General features: G+C 42.9%; 2 protein-coding genes across 2 annotated transcripts in view; both read right to left on the bottom strand.

Annotated features, from left to right (window-relative positions):
• Window positions 1–5,413: 5,413 nt before the first annotated feature.
• Window positions 5,414–23,028, bottom strand: part of LOC122565116 (testis-specific serine/threonine-protein kinase 6-like) — a 47,554-nt gene continuing 29,939 nt past the window's right edge. The window contains exon 2 of the mRNA XM_087975942.1: window positions 5,414–9,847. Within this exon, the coding sequence (XP_087832068.1) occupies window positions 5,648–6,460 (813 nt within the window). The 5' untranslated portion in view covers window positions 6,461–9,847 and the 3' untranslated portion in view covers window positions 5,414–5,647. The remainder of the gene's footprint in view (window positions 9,848–23,028) is intronic.
• On the bottom strand, window positions 17,311–18,273 carry LOC122565463 (testis-specific serine/threonine-protein kinase 6-like). Its single transcript, XM_043721467.2, has one exon. The coding sequence runs from the start codon at window positions 18,216–18,218 to the stop codon at window positions 17,406–17,408; it is 813 nt and encodes a 270-aa protein (XP_043577402.1). The 5' UTR covers window positions 18,219–18,273; the 3' UTR covers window positions 17,311–17,405.

Consider the following 23,028-nt stretch of genomic DNA (forward strand, 5'->3'; position numbering starts at 1 on the left):
GGGGAGGCTAAAATCATGGAGGAGGTGGAGGGCGTGGGTGGTGTCCCGAACATAGGTGGGGAGTTCTTGGACTAAGGGGGACAGCACCGTGTCGAGGTACGCAGAGATGGGTTCGGTGGGGCAGGAGCAGGCGGAGACAATGGGTCGGCCAGGGCAGTCAGGTTTGTGGATTTTGGGCAGGAGGTAGAAACGGGCGGTGTGGGGTTGTGGGACTATGAGGTTGGAGGCGGTGGATGGGAGATCCCCTGAAGTGATGAGGTTCTGGATGGTCAGGGAGATGATGGTTTGGTGGTGGGAGGTGGGGTCATGGTCAAGGATGCATTAGGAGGAGGTGTCCGCGAGCTGGCGTTTAGCCTCAGCGGTGTAAAGGTCGGTGCGCCAAACTACTACCGCGCCTCCCTTGACTGCCGGTTTGATAGTGAGGTAGGGGTTGGAACAGAGGGAGTGGAGGGCTGCGCGTTCCGAGGGTGAGGGGTTGGAGTGGGTGAGAGGGGTGGGGGAGTTCAGGTGGCGGTTAATGTCGCAGCGGCAGTTGGCTATGAAGAGATCGAGGGTGGGTAAGAGGCCAGCACTGGGGGTCCAGGTGGATGGGGTGTGTTGGAGACGGGAGAAGGGGTTGTCAGAGGGTGGGCGACAGTCTTGGTTGCAGAAGTAGGCGCGGAGGCGAAGACGGCGGAAGAATTGTTCGATGTCACGCCGTCTGTGACATTTAAGTGTGATGTCAGGAAGGATAATGTCACAAAATCAATTTATGTTAGATGACAATATTAAGGAATTCAGTACCAAAGGGTATAGTTGAAGGCAAGATAAGATCATCCGTGATCAAATTAAATAGCAGAATAAGCTCGAGACTAGTTACTTCTATTTGTTCCTGTTCGCTACACAGTACCTGGTTGTGTGCATGAAGTAAAATGTTTGGTATCTGAAATAGGATACTGACCTTCGTGGACCTATCACCAAATCAGCTTTTATTTACACTTACACGTTACATGACACTGACCCAACTAGTACAAAGCCAGTTCTGAGTGAACAGAACCTCTGACACTCCTGGTTTTTTATTTTATTAAACAATACAGTTTACAAAACAATTGACATTAACAGCCATATACAAGAAACAGCAAATTTCAAGGGAGAGGAGCAGCGAAGCCAGGTCCCAAACCCACCATTCAACCAGCTTTCAGGAAGATGAGGACAAACTTCAGATTCTGACACTCTTGTTTCTTTTTTTTTGTGTACAAATCTTTATTCAATTTCCACCACCAGGAAGAAAAGAAACACCCAAGTGGCCAAAGATGACACTCCTATTTCCTTTTTGTTTCAAGTCCTTGACACTGCTCCAGCTCCCTCAGAGCCAGCTCTCAGAATGAACGGGATGTCGACACTCCTGTTTCTATCTGTCAGCCAGTGCTCCCTGATTGGGGCTGTTAATCTGGTCCCCAATCAGGGAGCTCATTCTGAGCTCCACCTGGCTGACATTGTTGCAATCACCACAGAAACTATTCTAAGATTTCCCTTTGCCAGTTTGTGCCTGCCTTGTGTTTCTTCTCCATTTGCCACACCTCTGGTCCATGCTTTCAGAACAGTGAGCACATGGATAAGTGATGGGTTTACGCCTGCTTGAGAAGGTGGATGACAGCTCAGTCTAAAAGTTGACACCTCAGTCTGACACTCTGCATGCCCTCAGTCCTGAATCTAAGGGATCTGTTACTTTTTGGGTCCATTCCGGGGTTGGGCAGGAGCTTTTCACTTTGATGCCAAAGATGACAAATTTGTTACTTTCGAAGCAGTTTATTGGTCACTTATGATCAGGTGACCATTGTGTGTCATTTTATGGTTGACAGGTCTTTGGGGTAATGCTAACCTAAAAATCAGGCCAATCAGAGTTTGCACACTTGAGTTTATTAACGTCTTCACCCAGCCTCTGTCAGACAGTGGGAAAATTATCTGCCTTTACAAATTTAATGAAATATACATATACATGAAAATTACATTGAAATGTCAAACTTAAACTGCTATGTAAGCTGCAAGAGATATAGAGAATAAGAGGTGTGTCTCAACTTTTCCAGTTACAGGCTGTATTTACAATGTACATTTGTGTTGACTGTGGTTGGGGGGGGATGTGGGGAGAGTTTTTATTTTATCTTATTTTAACAAATGCCCAAGTACAAGTGCTGCTTGGCGCTCAAGTCTACTAGTTACCATCCCTTCCTACAAATGGACATGTCCAGAGAATTCAGAGTATTTTTTTCTTGTGCCCTGTGAGAAAGTTTTTTTGGTCCTTGTTCTGAAATATTCTGGTGCCCAGACAGAAGTTCATGTGCTCTGTGTCTCTTGTGCTTTTGCTGAACAGGCCCCCTCTGGCTCACCGACATTAATCCTTTCTTACTGAAGCAATACAGCTCAGAAGGAGGCCATTCAGCCTTTTGCAGCTGCACTAGCTCTCAGAATAGGCAACTCATTCAGTGCCAACTTCTACCCATAATCCTGCACATCCTGCCTTTTGAAATAAGATTAATTCCCTTTTGAATGCTTCAAATGAACCTGCCGTTGTTGTACACTCAGGCAATCCGTTCCATAATTTAACCACCGTATGAAAAACAAATTCTCATTTCTGCTGCTTTTGCCAATTATTTTAAATCTGTGCCCTCCTGTTTCCTAGCCTTTCATGGGTGAAAGTAGTTTCACCCTATCTACTGTGTCCTGGCCCCTCATGCTTCTGAACACTTGCATCAGATCTCCTCTCTCCTTTCTCTTCTCCAAGAGAAACAGTCCTAACTTCTTCGATTTGTTTTTATTTTAGATTCTTCTCAGCCCTGGAATCATATATAAAAAGCACTCTCTCCACTGCATTCTCTGTCCAGTGTGCGCTCTCCAATGCTTTCACATCCTTCCAAAAGTGCAGTGCCCAGCCTGGAGTCAGCAGCTGGAATAGTGTCTCATATCTCTTTGTTGTTGTTCTTTATGTCCCTATTAATAAAGTTCAGGATTTCATCTTGAATATTAAATGGTTTCTCATCCTGTGCTGTCACTTCAATGACTTATTAATATACACACCCAGCTCACCCTGTTCCTGAATCCCTTTAGAATTGTGCCCTATATATTCTCTCCAGAGAATCTTTAAATCTTTTGAATCTTTATTAGCATTTTCATAAATTAATTAGGCATTGTTATCTATTGGTTTTGGCCCTTGCCTCCATAATAGATAGTTAATTATTAAAGCTCCTTGTTAATCCTTTGATTTAAAAATTCCGAGTGCCTTTTCTATAATACGATTGCCAGCTTCGATCGGCGCTTTGACAAGTGATGTTCTAACCATGTGACTTGAACATACAATGTAGGTCAGTTAGGACTGAGACAAGCAACAATGTCTTCACCCAGAGAGTGAGCAGCCTGTGGAATTTTCTACCCTGGAAAATGGTTTAGGCCAAAACATTGGAATGGTTTCAAGAAGGAGTTGGATGTAGTTCTTGGGGCTAAAGAGATCAATAAGGAGAAAGCAGGAATAGATGCTGAGTTGGGTGATCTGCCATGATCATATTGAATAGTGGAGCAGGCTCGAAGGGCTGAATGGCCAACTCCTCCTATTTTCTAAGTTTCAAGTAGCATTCCAGGAGCTGGAAACACTGAGCACAAAAACCAGTTGTCTGTTCAGTGCAGTGCTGAAGGAATGCAGCACCTCCAGAGTTCTAGAGATGAACAGCACGGAAGCAGACCCTTCGGTCCAACTTGTCCACACCAATCAGATATCCTAACCTAATCTAGTCCCTTTTGCCAGCACTTGGCCCATATCCCTCTCAACCCTTCCTATTCATATACCCATCCAGCTACCTTTTAAATGTTGTAATTGTACCAGCCTCCACCACTTGCTCTGGCAGCTGATTCAACACACACGCCACACACTGCATGAAAGTGCTGCCCCTTAGGTCCCTTTTATATCTCACCCTAAACCTATGTCTTCTAATTCTAGACTTCCCCACCCAGGGAAAATACCTTGTTTATTTATCCTATCTATGCCCTCGTGATTTTATAAGGTCACCCCTCAGCCAATTGAACTAAGGTCTCATTTGGCTGCTCAGTTTGGATACCCAATGATTCAATGACACTTGTTCGATGATCATCTGTTTGATTATCTTCGGATCCCATCTGCTTTCTCTCCATGCATGCCTGCTGAGTTTCTCCAGCAATTTCTGCTTTTGCCTCTCCCTGTGTCCCTGAGCCAGTTGCAAGAGACGAGAAGGAAATTATTAAAAGAATTTGGTTTTAGCTGTGGCACACTCACCTTTGAGACGTTTGCATGCCCGAACCCACTTCAAAGGCTAAGGAACGTAATCCTGACTGGCAATCTCTGTGCCAGTACTGAGAGAGTGCTGCACTAGTAGAGAGTGCTGCCGTCTTGTGAATATGATGCTAAACCCAGGCTACTGAGAGATATCCCATGGGCATTATTTCAAAAAGCGGATGAGTTCTTTGCAGTGTCTGGGGCTAAACCATATTCTTCAGACAGCACCCCTTAAAACTTTCTGGTCATTATCCTGTCACTTTCAGGGAGTTTGCTCTGCGCAAATTGATTTGTTTTCCTTATGATGTGTAATATGTATGCAAGTCTATTTTCTTCTTTCTCCTTGTGTCCCCACTCACTTGCCGGATACTGTCTCCTGTAGTGGCACCTTGTTAAAGCCTGCCAGTTCTACGAGCGAGAAAGAACCAAGGCTACCTGGACACACTTAAAAGCTATATTGTTATTCCTTCACCATTGCTGGGTAAGGAACTCTGTGGGTGGACTTACACCTGATGGGCTGCAATGCTGTCCTTGATAAGTGAAGTCCACATCCCATGAATAGGAAACCAGACACTTGTGAATATTGGAAATTCTCAGTTGCAGAGAGCTGCTGTCCTCCTCCACCGCCTACAACAAAGGCCACCTGCAAACTGCAGGAGGAACACCTCATCTTCCACCTCGGAACCCTACAGCCACATGGCATGAACATTTAATTCACCAGTTTCCATACCTCTCCTCCCCCACCCCATCCCAGGTTCAACCCTCCGATTCAGATCCATCTTCTTGACTTGACCGACTTGTCCATCTTTCCTCCCACCTATTCATTCCACCCTCCCCACCCATCTATCACAAGCACCTCCTTCCTTTCCCCACCTATTGTCATCCCACCTACCTTTCCCCCAGCCCCACCTCCTCTCCCCCCCTATTTATTTCAGCCCCCTTCCCCATCCTAGTCCTGAAGGAGTGTTGTACCCAAAACCCTGACTCTCCTGCTCCTTTGCTGTCTGACCGGCTGTGCTTTCCCAGCACTACACTTTTTTTTCAACTCTGATCTCGAGCATCTGCAGTCCTCACTTTCTCCTGAGAGGTGTAGTCAGTTGGTCGTTATACGTTCAAGTCAGAGGTCACTTTGGGTGCTAAGTAAATTGCGATATTGGAATATTATAAAAATGTCATAGATTGGTCATGGTTTTGTTAACCAGCTCCAATTTCTGTGCATATACCCAGTTTTAATGTTGTTCACAACCAAAGTCTGGTTCAAAAAAACGTTTCTTTGAAACCAACTTACCATCTTAGAAAACTTAGAACAGTATCTGCTGGAATAATGCAACAAGGCTCTTGTATTGACCCTCTTTAGAGCATATTCCTTTATTTGCGTTCTCTAAACCATGCATGTCTTGTAACTTGGTTAGCCGTTGGACGCATCGGTGGACTGAAAGTTAACAATTTCTCTATCAAAGACTGGCACTTCTCCTCTAGCATAATCTCTTCTGGATAAATCACACCCATAAGCTGTTTCTCTGGTAACTTGCTGATGCTGGAGTCATTGAATGGCATATACCCGGTAACTATCACATACAGGATGACTCCCATGCTCCAGATATCATACTTTTTGGGATCGTAAGGGACCCCCAAGAGGACCTCAGGAGGAGAGTAGGCTGCAGAGCCACAGTAGGTAGTACTGAGCTCCGGATAGCCTCGGCTCTTCCTCCCAAATCCGAAATCTGCCAGCTTCACCTGCATCTGCTCTGTCAGTAGGATGTTCTCACACTTGAGATCCCGATGGACAATGTCACGCTCGTGAAGATACTTGATGGCTTTGGTGATTTGAGAAAACAAGCACTTGGCTTCCTGGCATGAGACACAGGTTCTTTGTTGGATCAACTGTAGAAGATTTGTAGAGACCAGCTCCATGACAATGTAGACTTTCCCATTGCGAACTTCAATAAACTCATAGACATGGACAATATGAGGATGCTTGATCCCTCTCAAAATGGCCAACTCCCTCGGCAAGAACTTACTGGCAAAATCCTTTGGAACTTTTTTCCTATCGACCACTTTGATTGCAACATTTTTGTTGTACTTTTTTGAAATGGCCTCTTTAACCTTGGAGTAGCTGCCTTCTCCTATAGTTTTTCCCAGTTTATAACCTAACTGTGCTAGTAGTTTGCTCCCCGACATGTTACACGGCCATCTTGTTAAGGCAATACCCTGATGACCCAACTTGTCCTATCAGTGCACCTGCTGTAATAATTTGCAGTTGTGAAGTTTCCTTTGTGTCACGCTCCCACCCCATCACCTTTTATAGACATATGCCCAAATGTTTTAAAATAATATTGACAGCAGCAACTTCGCTGTGAAATATAAAGAGCTTGGCCACTTCCAGTTGCCAACCTTCACCTGAACTTTCCAAATTGGCCAACTCCTTATGAGGTCACAAAGCAGTTCCATTCATTCTGAGGCACAAACAAGTTTGTGTTGGCTTTAAGGGGAAGTGAAGTAAGGGATCTATTTGCGATGCTTACACTAAACATAGATTACATAATAAGGCTTGTTTCTACGTTGACAGGTTTGGGAGTGGTGACCTCTGACCTTGACACCCGAGTGTTATGAGATCACCCTCATCGAGGATAGGCTGGGCTACACTGCCCTCAGTAGGCTGATAGCCAATGGGCAAGGCTTCCCCAGCAGCTTTTCTGATTGGACTATTTCCCTTAGGATTTCGACTTGGAGAATCTCAAAGAGCATTGGTTTTCTCTCGTCTACTGTGCTGAATAGGCTGGGATTTTATTCCATAGAGCATTGGAGGCTGAGGGGTGACTTCGTAGAGGTTTACAAAATCATGAAGGGCATAGGTAAGGTGAATAGCCACGGTCTTTTGCCAAGGAGAATCCAAACATAAAGGGATAAGATTTAATGTGAGAGGGAAAGGATTTAAAAGGCACCTGAGGGGCAACATTTTCACACTGGGTAGTGCATGTATGGAACAAACTGCCAGAGGAAGTGGTAGAGGTGGGTACAATTACAAAATTTTAAATATATTTGGACAGGTACATGGATAGGAAAGGTCTAGAGGGATATGGGCCAAACATGGACAAATGGGACTAGTTCAGTTTGGCACACCCGACTTTGGATCGAAGGGTCTATTTCTGTGCTGTCTGACTCCAAGATTCCACCAATGTGATCTGTAAGGTCCATCTGGAAACATAATCCCAGTGGAAATATCCACAGTCCCCATGAGAAAAAGGGCTCTTGCAGGGAAAGGCAACAAACAGGAGTCTCTCCATCGTCCTGGTTTGAAGGCTTGCCCCTTCTTGTCTCTTTCCAAGAGGAAATCAAATTGTGCCAAGAGCCTATTTGTGGCCTCAAAAAGTAGTTAAAGGAAACATTCTGATGAAAAAGCCCTGAAAATCACAAAATAATTAAATATTATTCAGAGAACAGACAGGCACATCATCTACAAGAGCAGTGTAATGCTTGTTCAGTTCCAGCTGGATTCTGGCGCCCGGTTTGAAATATCCCAGTTCAGGAAGGATGTGAAAGATTTGGAGAGGCTACAGAAGCGATTCACTGGAATGGTTCTAGAGATGTGAGAGAATAATTATTTAGGGAAGCTGGAGAAACTAGGATTTTCGCCATCGAGTCGAGCAAGCTAAGAGGAGATTTGACCAAGGCTTGTAGAATGAGAAGGAGTAAATAAAGAGAAACTGTTTTCAGTGGCTGAAGGCCAGATGATGAAGAGGCATCTTGATTTTGTGGCTGGTGGTGGACACTTGGAATGCTGCACTGCCTGATGGGATGGGTATGTTCAGCACTTTTCAAGATGGAGTGGGATTAAAAATTTAGTTGCAGAGGTATGAAGATTGGGCTTTCCTAGGCTGCTGTTCAAAAAATCTGTCACTGAATGGCATCGCTGTGTGATGTATGATTCTACAATTCTTATTTAAAGGTTTCCCTTTGTAAGCAGGGAGTCTATTTGATTTGTTTATTCTGTACAGACTTTCTGCTCAAGCTACTACATAGTGTCATTGTTCCTTCCAAGTGGGAGGTCTCGCCTGTAAAAGATGCCCCTTTTTGGCCAAAAGAATGGCTTCCTTGAAAAGCCTTTGCTCAAGGAGCTCAGAGAGGAGACACTCAGACAGGGAGACACTACTGAAGTTTTCTGAGGCGGTTTCTCAAGGTTTATCCTCACTGGGGATATCCTCTTCTTTTTATCCCAGATTAGGCCTTGAAACTTTAACCATTAACTCATTGTTAACAGTCCCCATGTTCTGTGAATTAATGTACATTTGAAGAAATAATATTGAGAGTCTGTTTACTGTAGGTTCTGTTTACTGAGAATCCCTGAGTTGCCTGTTTTACTGGAATGTAATTGATCAGTATTAGAGCACAATAGACCCGAGAGTTTTATGAGGAACTAATGGTTTCGGCGGCACTGAGTTTTAAAAGCCAATGTCTCATAAACAGGGAAGATTATGAGAGAGGTGAAGACCCACAGATTTAAGATTCTGAATAGGAAATAGATCAATTAACATTGTTTTTGATGGTGAACATTCAATAATAAGAGCATGATTGGAAATTAGAGAGAAGTAATGAATGCAATATTATTGGTCAAACTAGCTTTAGCTTGGAGGGAGGCGAGAGAGAAGTTGGACAGCACTCCCTTTGTCTCACATTACAGAGTATCCAAGGAGTATTAGAAAAGGCTTCCACAACAGATGTGAGTTTTGAACAGATTTTGGCTTTATGAAAGAATCAGTTGATTGTAATGAAAGAAAAGCTTTGTTGTTGTTAAGGGCAATGATAAAGGCAGTTGGGGGGGTGTTGGGGAGACCAGAGATGCTAATAACAACGAAAATGTCAATACATGTAGAAGGACTCCGGCTGGAGAATAATGCTTGCCTTCAGCTCCAGAAACACCCAACAAACAAGCAACAACTTCCCTTTGACCCCTTTTACCCCATCCCATCAGCTGATGGTGATAATCTAACATGATGTCATTCCCACTGCCTCATTGATGTAACCAGGCCTTCTGTAACACAACTGGATATTGAGTGCTGCCTCACTTGTCTGGTAGGGAAACATTTGTACAGCTGATCCTGATTAAAATAATCCTGCATCTCTCCACAGGCGCTGCTGAATTTCTCCAGAGTTTTAATTTCAGCAGCTGGAGTATTTAGCTGTTGTCAATTTGTTGAGTTTGAGCTGTGTTGATGGTAGGGTGACTTGTCTGTGCTGAGGACTGTAAACTCTGGAATAATTGACAAAAGCATCTCTAACTGTTCTTCCTTAATTTCCTTCTGAAAACCTCTTTGACCAAGTGTTTTAATGTCTTCTTCCTTGGTCTGATGTTTGTCCCCAACAGTCACAATAAAAGTGCTATTTAACAGCTGGTTGTGATCATGGAAGGGATTTGATTAACAATGGAGCAAGCAGAGATGAAAGAAAAGACTGCCAAAGGTTAGTCCCAAAGCTGGTAAAATACCAGTTGTCTCTGAGGTCTTCATCACTTTCCTTAACAGTGTCTTCACATAGCCTTCTTTGGTCCTCTGAAGAGTCTTCTCATCTCTATCATACCAGAAATAGAAACTTCAGTTAATAAGGAGGAATTGGAGAAACTGGGATTGATCTCTTCAAAAAAGAGAAAGTAAGATTTAATGGAGACGTTAAAAACCATGAAGGTGAAAGGGTCAGTAACTAAAGAACACAGATTTAATTGGCAAATAAACCAGTACTGGTATGAATTTTATTTAGAGTGATAGAGCTGTGCAGCACAGAGACAGACCCTTCAATACATGCCACGTATCCTAAATTAATCTAGTCCCATTTGGCCCATATCCCTCTAAATCATTACTATTCATGTACCCATCCAGATGCCTTTTAAATGTTGTAATTGTACCAGCCTCCACCACTTCCTCTGGCAGCTCATTCCATACATGCACCACCCACTGTGTGAAAAAGTTGCCCTTTAGGTTCCTTTTTATATCTTTCCCCTCTCACCCTAAACCTGTACCCTCTCTAGTTCTGGGCTCCCCACTCTGGGCAAAAGACCTTGTCTATTCACCCTATTCGTGCCCCTTGCGATTTTATAAACGTCCATAAGATCATTTGACATGGTGAATGATTATGATCAGGAACATGATGCATGAAGGTTTGATGGAAACAGATTCACTATTAAGTTTCAAACGGGAATGGGATAAGTGCTTTAACAAGAGAAAACTCACAGGGCCAGAGGGAAAGAGCATGGGGAATGGGGCTGACCAAACGCTGTCCAGAAAGAGCTCAGTCCTCGGAGGAATATCAAACATTATGGCTGGAGGTAACTCAGGCAACTATTAATCTGATGTCCTGTAATCACAGAAACATCAGTGCTGTGGATGTGTTGTTGACACCACGTGGATTTTATTCTGTCCTATCACAAGTTACTGGTAGCATCCTAAAACCATTCCCATCTGGATCTGTTGTCAGGTCATTGGTAAGAGAATGATTGCAAATCGATTGTTGTTGTTGTTGAACTTTATTTGGCTCTTACATTAGTTGTCTTGTCTTTGATAGGCCAATGTGATATTAGTTATTATTAATCAGCCTCTTCAGACATGAGAAGACACAATTCTGTATGTTTGTGAGAGACAATATTGTCAGCTAACACACTTTGAGTTTGGATCCTTGGAAATGAATGTTTGTAATTTACAGTGGTGTAATTACTAATTCACCCTATTATCAGTGGTATGTAGGTGTGTAATGATGTATATGACCTAAATCTAATCACTGTGTCTTTACCATGTACAATTCTTCAATCTTTGCTACGACAGATCAAATTAATATTCCAGGAGACTTGTTTAGAATTGGTCTCTTGCTTTATTAATAATAATATGCAGAGCAATAGTCACAATCGCGTTCACTTGCTTTAAATAATACAATTTATCTCTTGCACATGAACAGTGGCTAGATGGTCCTTATGGGCTCTAAAATGTATTGAGATGTTCCTAAATCATGAAAGGCACTATACAAATGCAAGTTCTTTCTTTGTTGCCGTTTGACAGAAAAATAATGGAGCTGTTATGCTGCCTCAGTTGGCCATTTTGATTTGTTAACAATGGATTCCTCTGTGCATGGCCCAGAGCAGAAGTTCTTCCTGATCACTGTCCCTGTCTGTTCTGAGCCTTTCACTGATCCAATAGCTGTAGAAAGTCCTGTTTGCAAAAGTCAGACTTGCCAGATGTTTCTGTGGTTCTTAAGTAACAGCTTCACAGAGAGACCGGGATCAAGGAGTTTCCATTGCTATAGGTAACAGGTATGTTTCTGATTATCCAGACTAACATGTATTTGTCTCCATATGCTTCTTCTGTGCTAAACTCAGAATGAAATCACACATGCTTTCAGAGTGCAGCCCTTTCGTCAGGTGCAGTGGGCTTGTGTGATTTCAAATAAACCTGTTGGACTATAACCTGGTGTTGTGTGACTTCTAACTTTGTCCATCCCAGTCCAACACCAGCACCTCTCAGAATGAAGTACACATTGCTCTTTAAATCCCAGGCTTTCTTTTATAGGAAATAATTTCAATTGTTTACTTTGGAAAGTGATTCAAAAGAAAATCCCCAAATTATGGCATATCTCCTCTGCCTTCAAAAAATAAGTCACCATAGGACAGCTCTGTCATTCGGGAATTTTAACCTGAGGGTCAGCATGCCTCGGGTGAGGGTCAGCACGCCTCGGGTGAGGTTGCGAAGGAGATTCCTTCATGGTAATCTCAGCCAGAGTGGGAACTGAACCCACGCTGTTGGTATCACTCTGTGCTGTTAAACCAGCTGAATAAAAACCGAAAGAGTTGCAGATACTGTAAATCAGAAACAAAAACAGAAATCGCTGGAAAAGCTCAGCAGGGCTGGCAGCATCTGCGGAGAGAAATCAGAGTTAACATTTCAGGTCCAGTGACCCTTCCTGAGTTCTGAGAGGAGGGGGCTTCCTTGTGGATGAGCTAGCTAGCAAAGCTTAGGCATTCCGGTTCACAGTCAATTTACTAATATTGGCATAACTTACAAGCTCATATTGCCATAATGTCATTCACTCTCTTGTAATCTGAGTTGCTCCTTGTCCCAATTTTCTCCAGTTGTCATCATTCAGGTTCTAGTAGAGAAGTCTGGAATTGGAGGGGGGTGGAGTGGTGGGTAGCCTTAGGAATGTCCAGATGCAACTTAGCGCAGAAAGGGCTCCTGGAACTCTCTACCATAAACTACCCGTTGAGACGGGAATTCAATTCAAAAACTTGAAAGTGATGGTACATTTTTTGTTCAGTAAAGGTTCCAGAGCCAAGGGGAACAGAAACAGTCAGATCAGAAAACAGGCCAAGCTAACGGGCTGAATGGCCACTTCCTGTTCTTCCATCCTGGGTTTTCAATTAATTCTTTTCCCCTCTAAATTGTCTGCTTCCCCATTGGCTGCCAAATAAAAGCATAACAAACTCTGATTTGAGTAATGTTCATCATTGTCATTTCTATTAAATTTATTGTTACATTAAAAGCTTTTCAAATCACTCTAATCTCAAGAATATTACATATCCCTGGAATATTGTATATGGTTTTGTTCCTCCTGCATAAGGAAGAATGTACTTGCCTTCGAGACGGTGCAATGGAGGCTCACTAAACCTGATTTGGGGATAAAAGGATTGCACTATGAGGAGGGATTAAGTAGAATTCAAATTTATTTGAATTTTGGAGAATGAGAGGTGTTAGAGTCATAGAGATGTACAGCATGGAAACAGACCCTTCAGTCCAACCCGTCCACGCCAACCAGATATCCCAACCCAATCTAGTCCCATCTGCCAGTACCCGGCCCATATCCCTCCAAACCCTTCCTATTCATATACCCATCCAAACGCTTCTTAAATGTTGTAATTGTACCAGTCTCCACTACATCCTCTGGCAGCTCATTCCATACACGTACCACCCTCTGCATGAAAAAGTTGCCCCTTAGGTCTCTTTTATATCTTTCCCCTCTCGCCCTAAACCTATGCCCTCTAGTTCTGGACTCCCCGACCCAAGGGAAAAGACTTTGTCTATTTATCCTATCCATGCCCCTCAATTTTGTAAACTTCTATAAGGTCACCCCTCAGCGTCTGACGCTCCATGGAAAACAGCCCCAGCCTGTTCAGCCTCTCCTTGTAGCTCAGATCCTCCAACCCTGGCAACATCCTTGTAAATCTTTTCTGAACCCTTTCAAGTTTCACAACGTCTTTCCAATAGGAAGGAGACCAGAATTGCACGCAATATTCCAACAGTGGCCTAACCAATGTCCTGTACAGCGGCAACATGACCTCCCAACTCTCCTTGAAATGTACAAAATTAGCAGAGGACTTGATATGATAGACACTGGGAGATTGTTTCTCCCTGGGGCTGGAGAATCTGTTTCAATACTGATACAAAATAAATCCCTTCACTCTCAGGGTTTGTGAATCTTTGGAAATGTCAACGTCAAGGAACTATGGATGGTTTATCATGAAGTGTTTTCCAGATAGTATTTTAGTTCATGCTTGGGATGTGGGCATCACTGTCAAGCCCAGCATTTATTAGAATCAAAGTGTACCTACAGTGTGAAGCAGACCATTAGACCCATTGAGCTCACACAGAATCTCTAAAGAGCATCTCATCCTGAAACATCCCATTACCCTGTCTCTGTAACCCTGCATTTCCATGGCTAGTCCACCTAACCTACACATGTCTAGACATTATGGGGCAATTTAGCATAGTCAATCCACCCTAACCTGGGCAATGGGAGGAAACTGGAGCACCCAGAGAAAACCCACGCAGACACGGGAGAATGTGCAAACTCCACACGAACAGTCCCTGGCACTGTGAGGCAGCAGTGCTCACCACTGAGCCACCATGTAGCCCAATTTATTACCCATCCCTAATTCTTTTTGAGAAGCTGATGGGGAATTGCCCTCTTGAACTACTGCAGTCGATTTGCTGTAGGGACCCCCACAATGCTCTGATGGAGAACGTTCCAGAAACAAAACCAGAAATTGCTGAAAAAGCTCAGCAGGTCTGGCAGCATCTATGGAGAGAAATCCGAGTTAACATTTCTGCTGCAGTGACCCTTCCTCAGAACTGATGGCAACTAGGAAAACATTGTTTTTTTATGTAGAAGACAGGGTGGAGACAGAGATAAGATTCCAGGATTTTGACACAGCAGCATTGAAGGAATAGCAGAACAGGGGAAGTGGTGGCATTTTGGTAATGTCACTGGACTTATAATCCAGATCCCTAGGTTCTGAGTAAAAAAAAAGATTGCTGGAAAAGCTCAGCAGGTCTAGCAGCATCTATGGAGAGAAATCAGAGTTAATGTTTTGGTTGCGCTGACCCTTCCTTGGAAGGGCCAATTTCTATTTTAGGCTCTGATTTACAGCATCAGCAGTTCTTTCAGTTTTTATTTAATGTTCTGAATACATTGGTTCAAATTTCACCTTGGCAGATGGTAACATTTTAATTCAATTAAAAATCCAACTCTATGTTAACCTTGTAATGAGTATCAACCGTTGTAAAAATCCATCAGGTTAACTAATGTTCTTTAGGGCGAAACATCTGGCATCCTTACTTGGTCTGGGCTTATGTGTGACTCAACTTTTAACTGCCCTCTGGGCAATTAGAGATGGCAATAAATGCTGGCTTGGCTGGTTGGATGCCCACATTCCATAATCCAAATTTAAGAAAAATTATTTCTATATCAGTATAATGTGTGTTTTGCAGGGGGTGGTGTTCCCATGCATCTGCTGCCCTTGTCTGCCTAGATGGAAGTGGTTTGGGGTTTGGAAGGTGCTGTCTAAGGATCTTCAGTGAATTTCTGCAGTGCATCTTGTAGATGGTACACACTGTTGCTACTGAGAATTGGTGGTGGAGGGAGTAGGTGTTTTTGCATGTCGTGCTTATCAAGCAGGCTGCTTTGTTGTCCAGCTTCTTGGGTGTTGTTGGAGCTGCAATGATCAATAGATTTTTGAACACAAAAGAAGATAAGGGATTTGTGGATCAGGTGGAAATCAAGCATTAGTACAGAATGTCAGTCATGATTGATTGTACTGAATGGCAGGAGAGATTTGAGTTGCTAAATGACTGACTCCTAATCTTTTTCTTTTATGATCTTATGTATTTCAGTGCTGCATAGTGCATTTACCAACTTCCAAGTCTATATTCTTGGGTTCATTTTAATCTGCTGCACTCCCCACTCAGTGGGAACCGTTCACAGGTATTTTATGAGAATTAATTTATTTCTCCACATACAGACTGAGTTAACACAAAATGAAGAGAGGAGCCTGGCTTTAATTTTTAAACTTAGTTCTAGTTATCTGTGTAACAACAGAAAAAATAACAATGATGTGCTACTGCACATTGGCATTTCACAAGAAAAAAATTCACCTTCACTACATTCTGACATACCATCAAGATCAGGACCATACTCTCTGCAGATTCCTATTTTTCAAAACGCTTTTTTGGCTTTTCTGTGTCAGCAGAGTTCTCATTGCAAACTCCAGGAAGCTGTATCTCTTAGAATTATCACAGGCTTCACAAGCAAAGGATTTTCAAACCCAGTTGGTGAACGATGGCTTTCAGGTGACCTAGACTACATGAATGAGATTGTCTGGTTTAATGGATTGTAGAGGAAGGCTTCAGGAGTTGAATGGCCAATATCTGTTACTATGCTCTTGCTTAAGTTAGTTAAATTGTCTATGAATTAGTTGTTGGCAAAATCAGTTTGTATTTGACATATCTCTTGTGCTCCTGTTACATTTCAATGAAAGTTGTGACTACACAAATACCAACAACAAAAAATTCCAAAATCTTTTCAGAAGAAAGATGGTACAATCCAAAGGTGTGCAGGTTAGGGTGGAATGGTCATGCTAAATTGCCCATAGTGTTCAGGGATGTGTAGGTTAGGTGCATTAGTCAGGGGAAATGTAGGATAATAGGGTAGGGGAATGGGTCTGCGTGGGTTAATCTTTGGAGGGTTGGTGTGGACTTGTTGGATCGATGGGCCTGTTTCCACACTGTAGGGATTCTATGAAAACATCTTGGATGTTGCCTTTAGGTTATTGGATTGCCCAATTCCTAATGGAGGTGAGAGATTGTCAGGACCATTTTATTTGATACATTTTGATTAGCAAATATATAGCCATTTAATTCAGGGCAAGTTTGAATTTTCAGTTCTTCCAATATGCAATTAAGGATAGAGTTAACAGTCTATCCATCACCTTCAATATTCAGTCCTTCTGCCATTGGCACACATTAGCAGCAATGTGTACCTTCTACAAGATGTATTGAGTAACTTGCTAAGAATCCTTCAACAGTACTTTCCAAACCCATAACTTGTACCATCTCAAAGGGCAAGGCCTGCACATAAGAAGTCCAAGATATTCACCATTTTGATTTGGACCCATATTGCTATTGCTTCATTGCCAGTGAAGTCTTGCAACTCCCTTTCTGACAGCATTGTGGGTATTTCTACACTGCAGCCATTCAAGAAGGCAACTTGTCACCACCACCTCAAGCACAACCAAGGGGTGGTCAATAAATATTAGCCAATTATACCCAACACTCCAAGTTTGATCTGTTTTTAAAGATCCTTTTCTCCCTTTCTCTCTCAGCTTTGTCGAGATTCTCTTGAAATATATCTAAACTATTCACTTCAAGCACTCCCTGCAGTGGTGGGTTCTCCTCTCACACCACTGTCTGGGTAAACAGGTCTCTCCTGAACTCCGGATTAGATTTGTTAATATATTTATGACCCCTAATTCTGGACTCACTCAAAAATGGAAAGTCATCTGCACTGTCAAATTCCTTTATAATCTTCCGGTACAGATTTCTAATCACTAATAAGTTTGCTTTTTCAAAGCTGCCAAGTACCTCAGTGATGGTGGCAGTAATATGTATGTGACAACAGCCAAACTAGTTTCCCTTCGGCTACGGTTCACTGGGTAGAATCTCCTTCCACTCAAAAGCTCCGACAGTGACTGAAAAAGAAAGCTTGTGCATTTTCAAAGCTTTAATTGCAAGTGGTTTTAGAAACGTCGTTACACTCATTATGGTAACACTATGAAGAAACTAATGTTCATGCCCCATAGGGTTTTTGGGTCACACTACTTGTTGTCTCTAAGCCATACGTGCTTGACAATCTGGTTGGCAGCTGGTCGTCCTGAAGGGCAAAACTGTAACAGCTCCCTAATCAAAGTTTGGCATTTGTCCTCCAGTTGGATGCTATCTGGGTAGACCACTCCTTTCTGCTGGCTCTTGGGTAACTTGCTGATGTTCGAATCATCAAAAGGCATGCACCCGGTCACTATCACATAAAGAATGATGCCCAGGCTCCAAATGTCGTACTTTTTGGGGTCATAGGGGACCCCCATGAGGACTTCAGGAGGGGCATAGGCAGCAGAACCGCAGTAGGTGCTGCTGAGGTCAGGATAGCCATGAATCTTCTTGCCAAATCCAAAGTCGGTGATCTTTACCTGCATTTCTTCGGTCAACAGGATGTTTTCACATTTGAGGTCTCGGTGGACAATGTCGTGCTCGTGAAGGTATTTGACAGCACAGGCGATCTGGGTAAAGAAATGACGGGCTTCATTGCATGGGATGTGGCCCCTGTGCTGTATCAACTGAAGAAGATCTGTTGCTGCCTGTTCCATAACAATGTAAAGCTTCCCATTGCAAACCTCAATGAATTCATACACCTGAACAATGTGAGGGTGTTTGATTCCTCTCAAGATGGCCAACTCCCTTGGCAGAAACTTATTGACAAAGTCTGGTGGAGCCTTCTTCCTGTCTACTACCTTTATGGCAACATTCTCCCTGTATTTCTTGGAACTCCCTACTTTCACTTTAGAATAACTGCCTTCACCGATTGTTTTCCCTAGTTTATAACCTAACTCTGTAAGAAATGTGTCTCCGGACATGGTGCATGGCCATGTTTTTTTTTAAGCCAATTTTTTTGAGGTATTAGCCTTATGAGTAAACCAGTTCACACTTGTGCTGTAATAATTTGCAATTATGAAGTTTCTGCAGGCATCATGTACCTGGTGGCCATTTATAGACATGGCCTTGGAAGAAATGTTTGAAAATGTTGGCAAAAGTCCTGCCTTTTTGATTCTGTGAATGCCCCCAAAAAGATTAGAGTGCAGGAGAACAGCACTACAGTGATGGGGAATTACACAGTAAAGAGTTGAGTGGTAATGCAAAGTTATGGCTACATCATCTTGCGAGTCCAGGTCCACCCCAGGTTCAGTAACATTTCCATATTCAGCTTGGAGATATATCTCAGTCTTGGAGATTATTCCATGTGCAAATTAGTGCCTAATTTCCACATAATTTGTGTTTTTACAATCCAGTTTGCTTGATTGTAGTCTATTTGCTTTTGGACAGAGTGGTGATCCACTGTAACGAGGTCTAACAACATTATCTTGATCGTGCCATGGATGATAGCAGGTGACCTTTGAACTTGCTTGTCGAGGGGAGAGGTCAAACATACACTCTGACTTCTATGACATCACAAGTTAGACAAGCAAAGGAGGATTGAGTGACCTCATCAGCACAGCAGGCTAATGACGGGCTAAAGGCAACTCCATTCACTGAGACGTGAATGCCGTTTTGATGAGGAAACGTGGGGTGGAGAGATGTAGGCCTGGCCCATGAGGAAGCCACATCTCCTGATTGCTTACCTTATAGCACAGGTAACTCTGGTACATTCAATAAACGAAAAGAAACCTTTCTGCTCTATCTGACATGAACTGCAAAGAGGGCTCCTGGGGTGTACATATTATTTTTGTGGAATAATCATTCATATTTACAGGGCTCTGGGGAAAGAGCAGGGGAGTTAGATCAGTCAGATGGCTTGACAAAGAACCAGCACTAGATGAGTGGGACAAATAGTCACTTCCTGGGCTTTATCATTTCACGGTTGTATGAGATGTGCAAACTAAGTTGTATGACTTAACAACTATAAAACCAACTGGAGAAATGTTTGAAATGAAAATTAACATGAGAAATGTATCATAGAATCATAATGGTCAGAAGGATTATATAGAGCTAGGAATATAGTGCATGGAACTGTGTAAATGTTTGACAAGGAAGGCAATTAGTCAAGGAATTATAATAGAGGATATAATGTTAGGCCAATGATTTGAATATTTTGCTTGATGTCACCTGGAGGTGTAAATGGAAACCTTTCAGAACTCAGCTTGAGGGAACTCTGGATAAGATAGAATCCAGCCTATTGTTCATTGGTTTTAAAAGACTGGAAGTTGATTGAATGAACAGATTTTAAAAAAACTCTTTCTCACGTTTTAATGTCCTCTGGGAAGCTCTTGCTTCTAAGGTTGAAGGTAGTGGCTTTATGTCATTTTCCTCAGTTGTGCACAGAGTCCAGTCAGCAGTGATAACTGAGTGGAATATAATGGGGACAGTGGAGTCTTGGACAATTTGAAATCGATCAAAGGTGAAGGGGGATGTGGACCATTGGAATACTCAGACCAACAGGGACCAAAGTCATCAATCAGAGATTCAGTTGATGACCTGAAGCAGAGAGTGGAGAAAGATATATAACAGAGATGGGTCTGGGGGTCCTTTATAAAGGAGGTGAAAATATGAGGTTGAAAGTTCAGGGTCAGCATGAACAAACAGTCTCATTTGGCCTGAGGAAGTGGCGAAAGAAGAGGAATGGAATTGTTGAAGAGAGTAAGGAGTTTGGCAGGGACCAAAGACAACATCCTCCCCCCTGCTCCAACATTGATTATAATCTGAGTTGGATGATCAGCTGCTTTTCCCCCCTTTTCCCTGCTTTCCCCACTTTCCCCCCATATTCTTTCTTCCATTTATCTCCAAGTGCTATATCCAACTCCTTGAAATCACAGAATGTCTTGTCCTTCAATGTTTTCTGTGGTCATGAATTCCACAGGCTCACTCCTCTCTGGGTGAAGAAGCTTCTCCTTATCTCTGTCCTAAATAGTTTATGTTGTATCCTTAGACTGACCCCTAGTTCTGGGTTCCCCCACAATCAGCAATATCTTTCCTGTAGGCAAAAGTGAGTCCTGCAGGTACAGTCATAGAGATGTACAGCATGGAAACAGACCCTTCGGTCCAACCCGTCCATGCCGACCAGATATCCCAACCAATCTAGTCCCTGCACTCGGCCCATATCCCTCCAAATCCTTCCTATTCATATACCCATCCAAATGCCTCTTAAATGTTGCAATTGTACCAGCCTCCACCACATCCCCTGGCAGCTCATTCCATAGACGTACCACCCTCTGCGTGAAAAAGTTGCCCCATAGGTCTCTTTTATATCTTTCCCCTCTCACCCTAAACCTATGCCCTCTAGTTCTGGACTCCCCAACCCCAGGGAACCAGAGTTTAGATTAGAGTGGTGCTGGAAAAGCACAGCAGGTCAGGCAGCATCTGAGAAGCAGGAAAATCGATGTTTCAGGCAAAAGCCCTTCAGGAATGGATGCACTCTAATCTAATATCTTTCCTGCATCTATCCTATGTGGTCCTGTTAGAATTTTATAGGTTTATTTGAGATTTCCTTCCTTCTGAACTCTGATATATATAAAGGTCTAATAGATTCAGCCTCTCTTCATGTCAGCCTTTCCATCCTGGAATCAGTCTGGTCAACTTTTGCTGCATTCCGTCTGCAGTAAGAACATCCTCCCTCCGATAAGGAGACCAAAACTGCAAACAATATTCCAGGTGTTGTCTCACCAAAGCATTGTACAATTGCAGCAGGACATTTTTGCTCCAGTACTTGAATCCTCTTGTTATGAAGGCTAAAGGTGATTTGCTGCCTTGACTGTCTCCTGTACGTGCATGCTAACATTAAGCAACTGGTGTCTGAGGACACTCAGGACTCATTGCACATTCCCTTCTCTCAATTTGTAGCCATTTGGGAAATTTGCTGCCTTGTTTTGACTATTTATTTATCCAAATTAGACTGCATCTGCCATGTATTTACCCACTCACTCAGCCTGTTCAAATCACACTGAAGCATCTGTGCAACCTTCCCACAGCTCATCCTTCCCTCTGTACATTTGAAGACATTACATTGAGGTACCTAACATACCTCTTGGGTTAGTAAATTTGTGGACGACACTAAGGTCGGTACAGTTGTGGATGATGCTGTAGGTTACAGGGGAACATAGAGGGCTGAGAGGTGGCAAATGGAGTTTAATGCAGAAAAGTGTGAGATGATTCACTTTGGAAGGAGTAATAGGAATGCAGAGTACTGGGCAAATGGTAAGATTCTTGGTAATGTAGATGATCAGAGAGATCTTGGTGTCCATGTGCATAGATCCCTCAAAATTGCCACCTACGTTAAGAAGGCATACAATGTGTTAGCTTTTATTAGAGGGATCAGTTTTCGAAACCATGAAGTCGTGCTGCAGCTGTACAAAACTCTGCATGCAGTTCTGGTCACCGCTTTATAGGAAGGATATGGAAGCTTTGGAAAGGGTTCTAGCAAATCTCCTGATTTACTAGAATGTTGCCTGGTATGGCAGGAAAGTCTTACGAGGAAAGGTTGTGGGACTTGAGGCTGTTTTTGTTAGAGAGAAGGTTGAGAAGTGACTTAATTGAGACACGTAAGATAATCGGAGGGTTAGATTGGGTGGACAGGCTAGCCTTTTTCCTCTGATGGTGACAGCTAGCTTAAAGGGGTATAGCTTCAAATTGAGGGGTGATAGATGTAGAACAGATGTCAGACATGGTTTCTTTACTCAGAGTAGTAGGGGCGTGGAATGCACTGTTTGCAACAGTTGTAGACTTGCCAACTTCATAGGCATTTAAATGGTCATTAGATAGACATATGGACAAGAATGAAATAGTGTCAGTTAGATGGGCTTCGGATTGGATTCACAGGGCAGTACAACATCAAGGGCCAGTACTGTGCTGTATTGTTTTATGTTCTATGTTCGAACTTGCCTTTGTCACTCAGACCATTTAGTTGAGGAGTTGGGGTGTCATGTTGTGATTGTACAGGACACTAATGAGACTTTTTCTGGAGTATTGTGGGCAGTTTCTGGTTGCCTATTATAGGAAGGATATTATTAAATTTGAGAGGGTTCAGAAAAGATTTACCGGGATGTTGCCAGGAGTGGAAGATTTGAGTTATAAAGAGAGGCTGGATTGACTGGGACGTTTTTCACTGGAATGTAGAAGGTTGAAGGATAATTTTATTGGGATGCCTGGTCAGCACAGAGGAATTAGACTGAAGGATCTGTTTCCATGCTATACAACTTTATGACTCCATAGGAGCAGGGGCTGGAGAATTCAATGTTGGAGATTTCTCCAGCAGTAGTAAGTTGCAACTGACGTGTTCATTCTTTCTTCCAGTTCTCATCCAGCTCTCAAAACCTATACTGTTTCAGCTGCACATTTATTTTGACTCTGGAATTTTCTTTTTTTTGTACAGTGATGGGTAGGAGGGGCTTCCACTCATCAAGTCATAGAGTCGTACAGCCGGAAATAGACCTTTCGGCCCAACACATCCGTGCAGGCCAGGTTTCCTAAACTGAACTAGTCCCCCTTTGCCAATGTTTGAGCCATATCCCTCTTAACATTTCCTATCCATGTCCTTGTCCTCATTATACTCAGGGTTGGGTCAGATTACCCTGCACAATTACATTCTTTCAAGCTCATTAAAAATCCATCACAGTAAAACTTCAAATTCTATGGAAATTCTGCCACTGGCTGGGACTTTCCAGCAGCCAATATCTT

Source organism: Chiloscyllium plagiosum, unplaced genomic scaffold, assembly GCF_037043375.1.
Source record: "Chiloscyllium plagiosum isolate Xiang-an unplaced genomic scaffold, Cpla_swu_hap1 HiC_scaffold_28, whole genome shotgun sequence".
Classification (NCBI taxonomy): Eukaryota; Metazoa; Chordata; class Chondrichthyes; order Orectolobiformes; family Hemiscylliidae; genus Chiloscyllium; species Chiloscyllium plagiosum.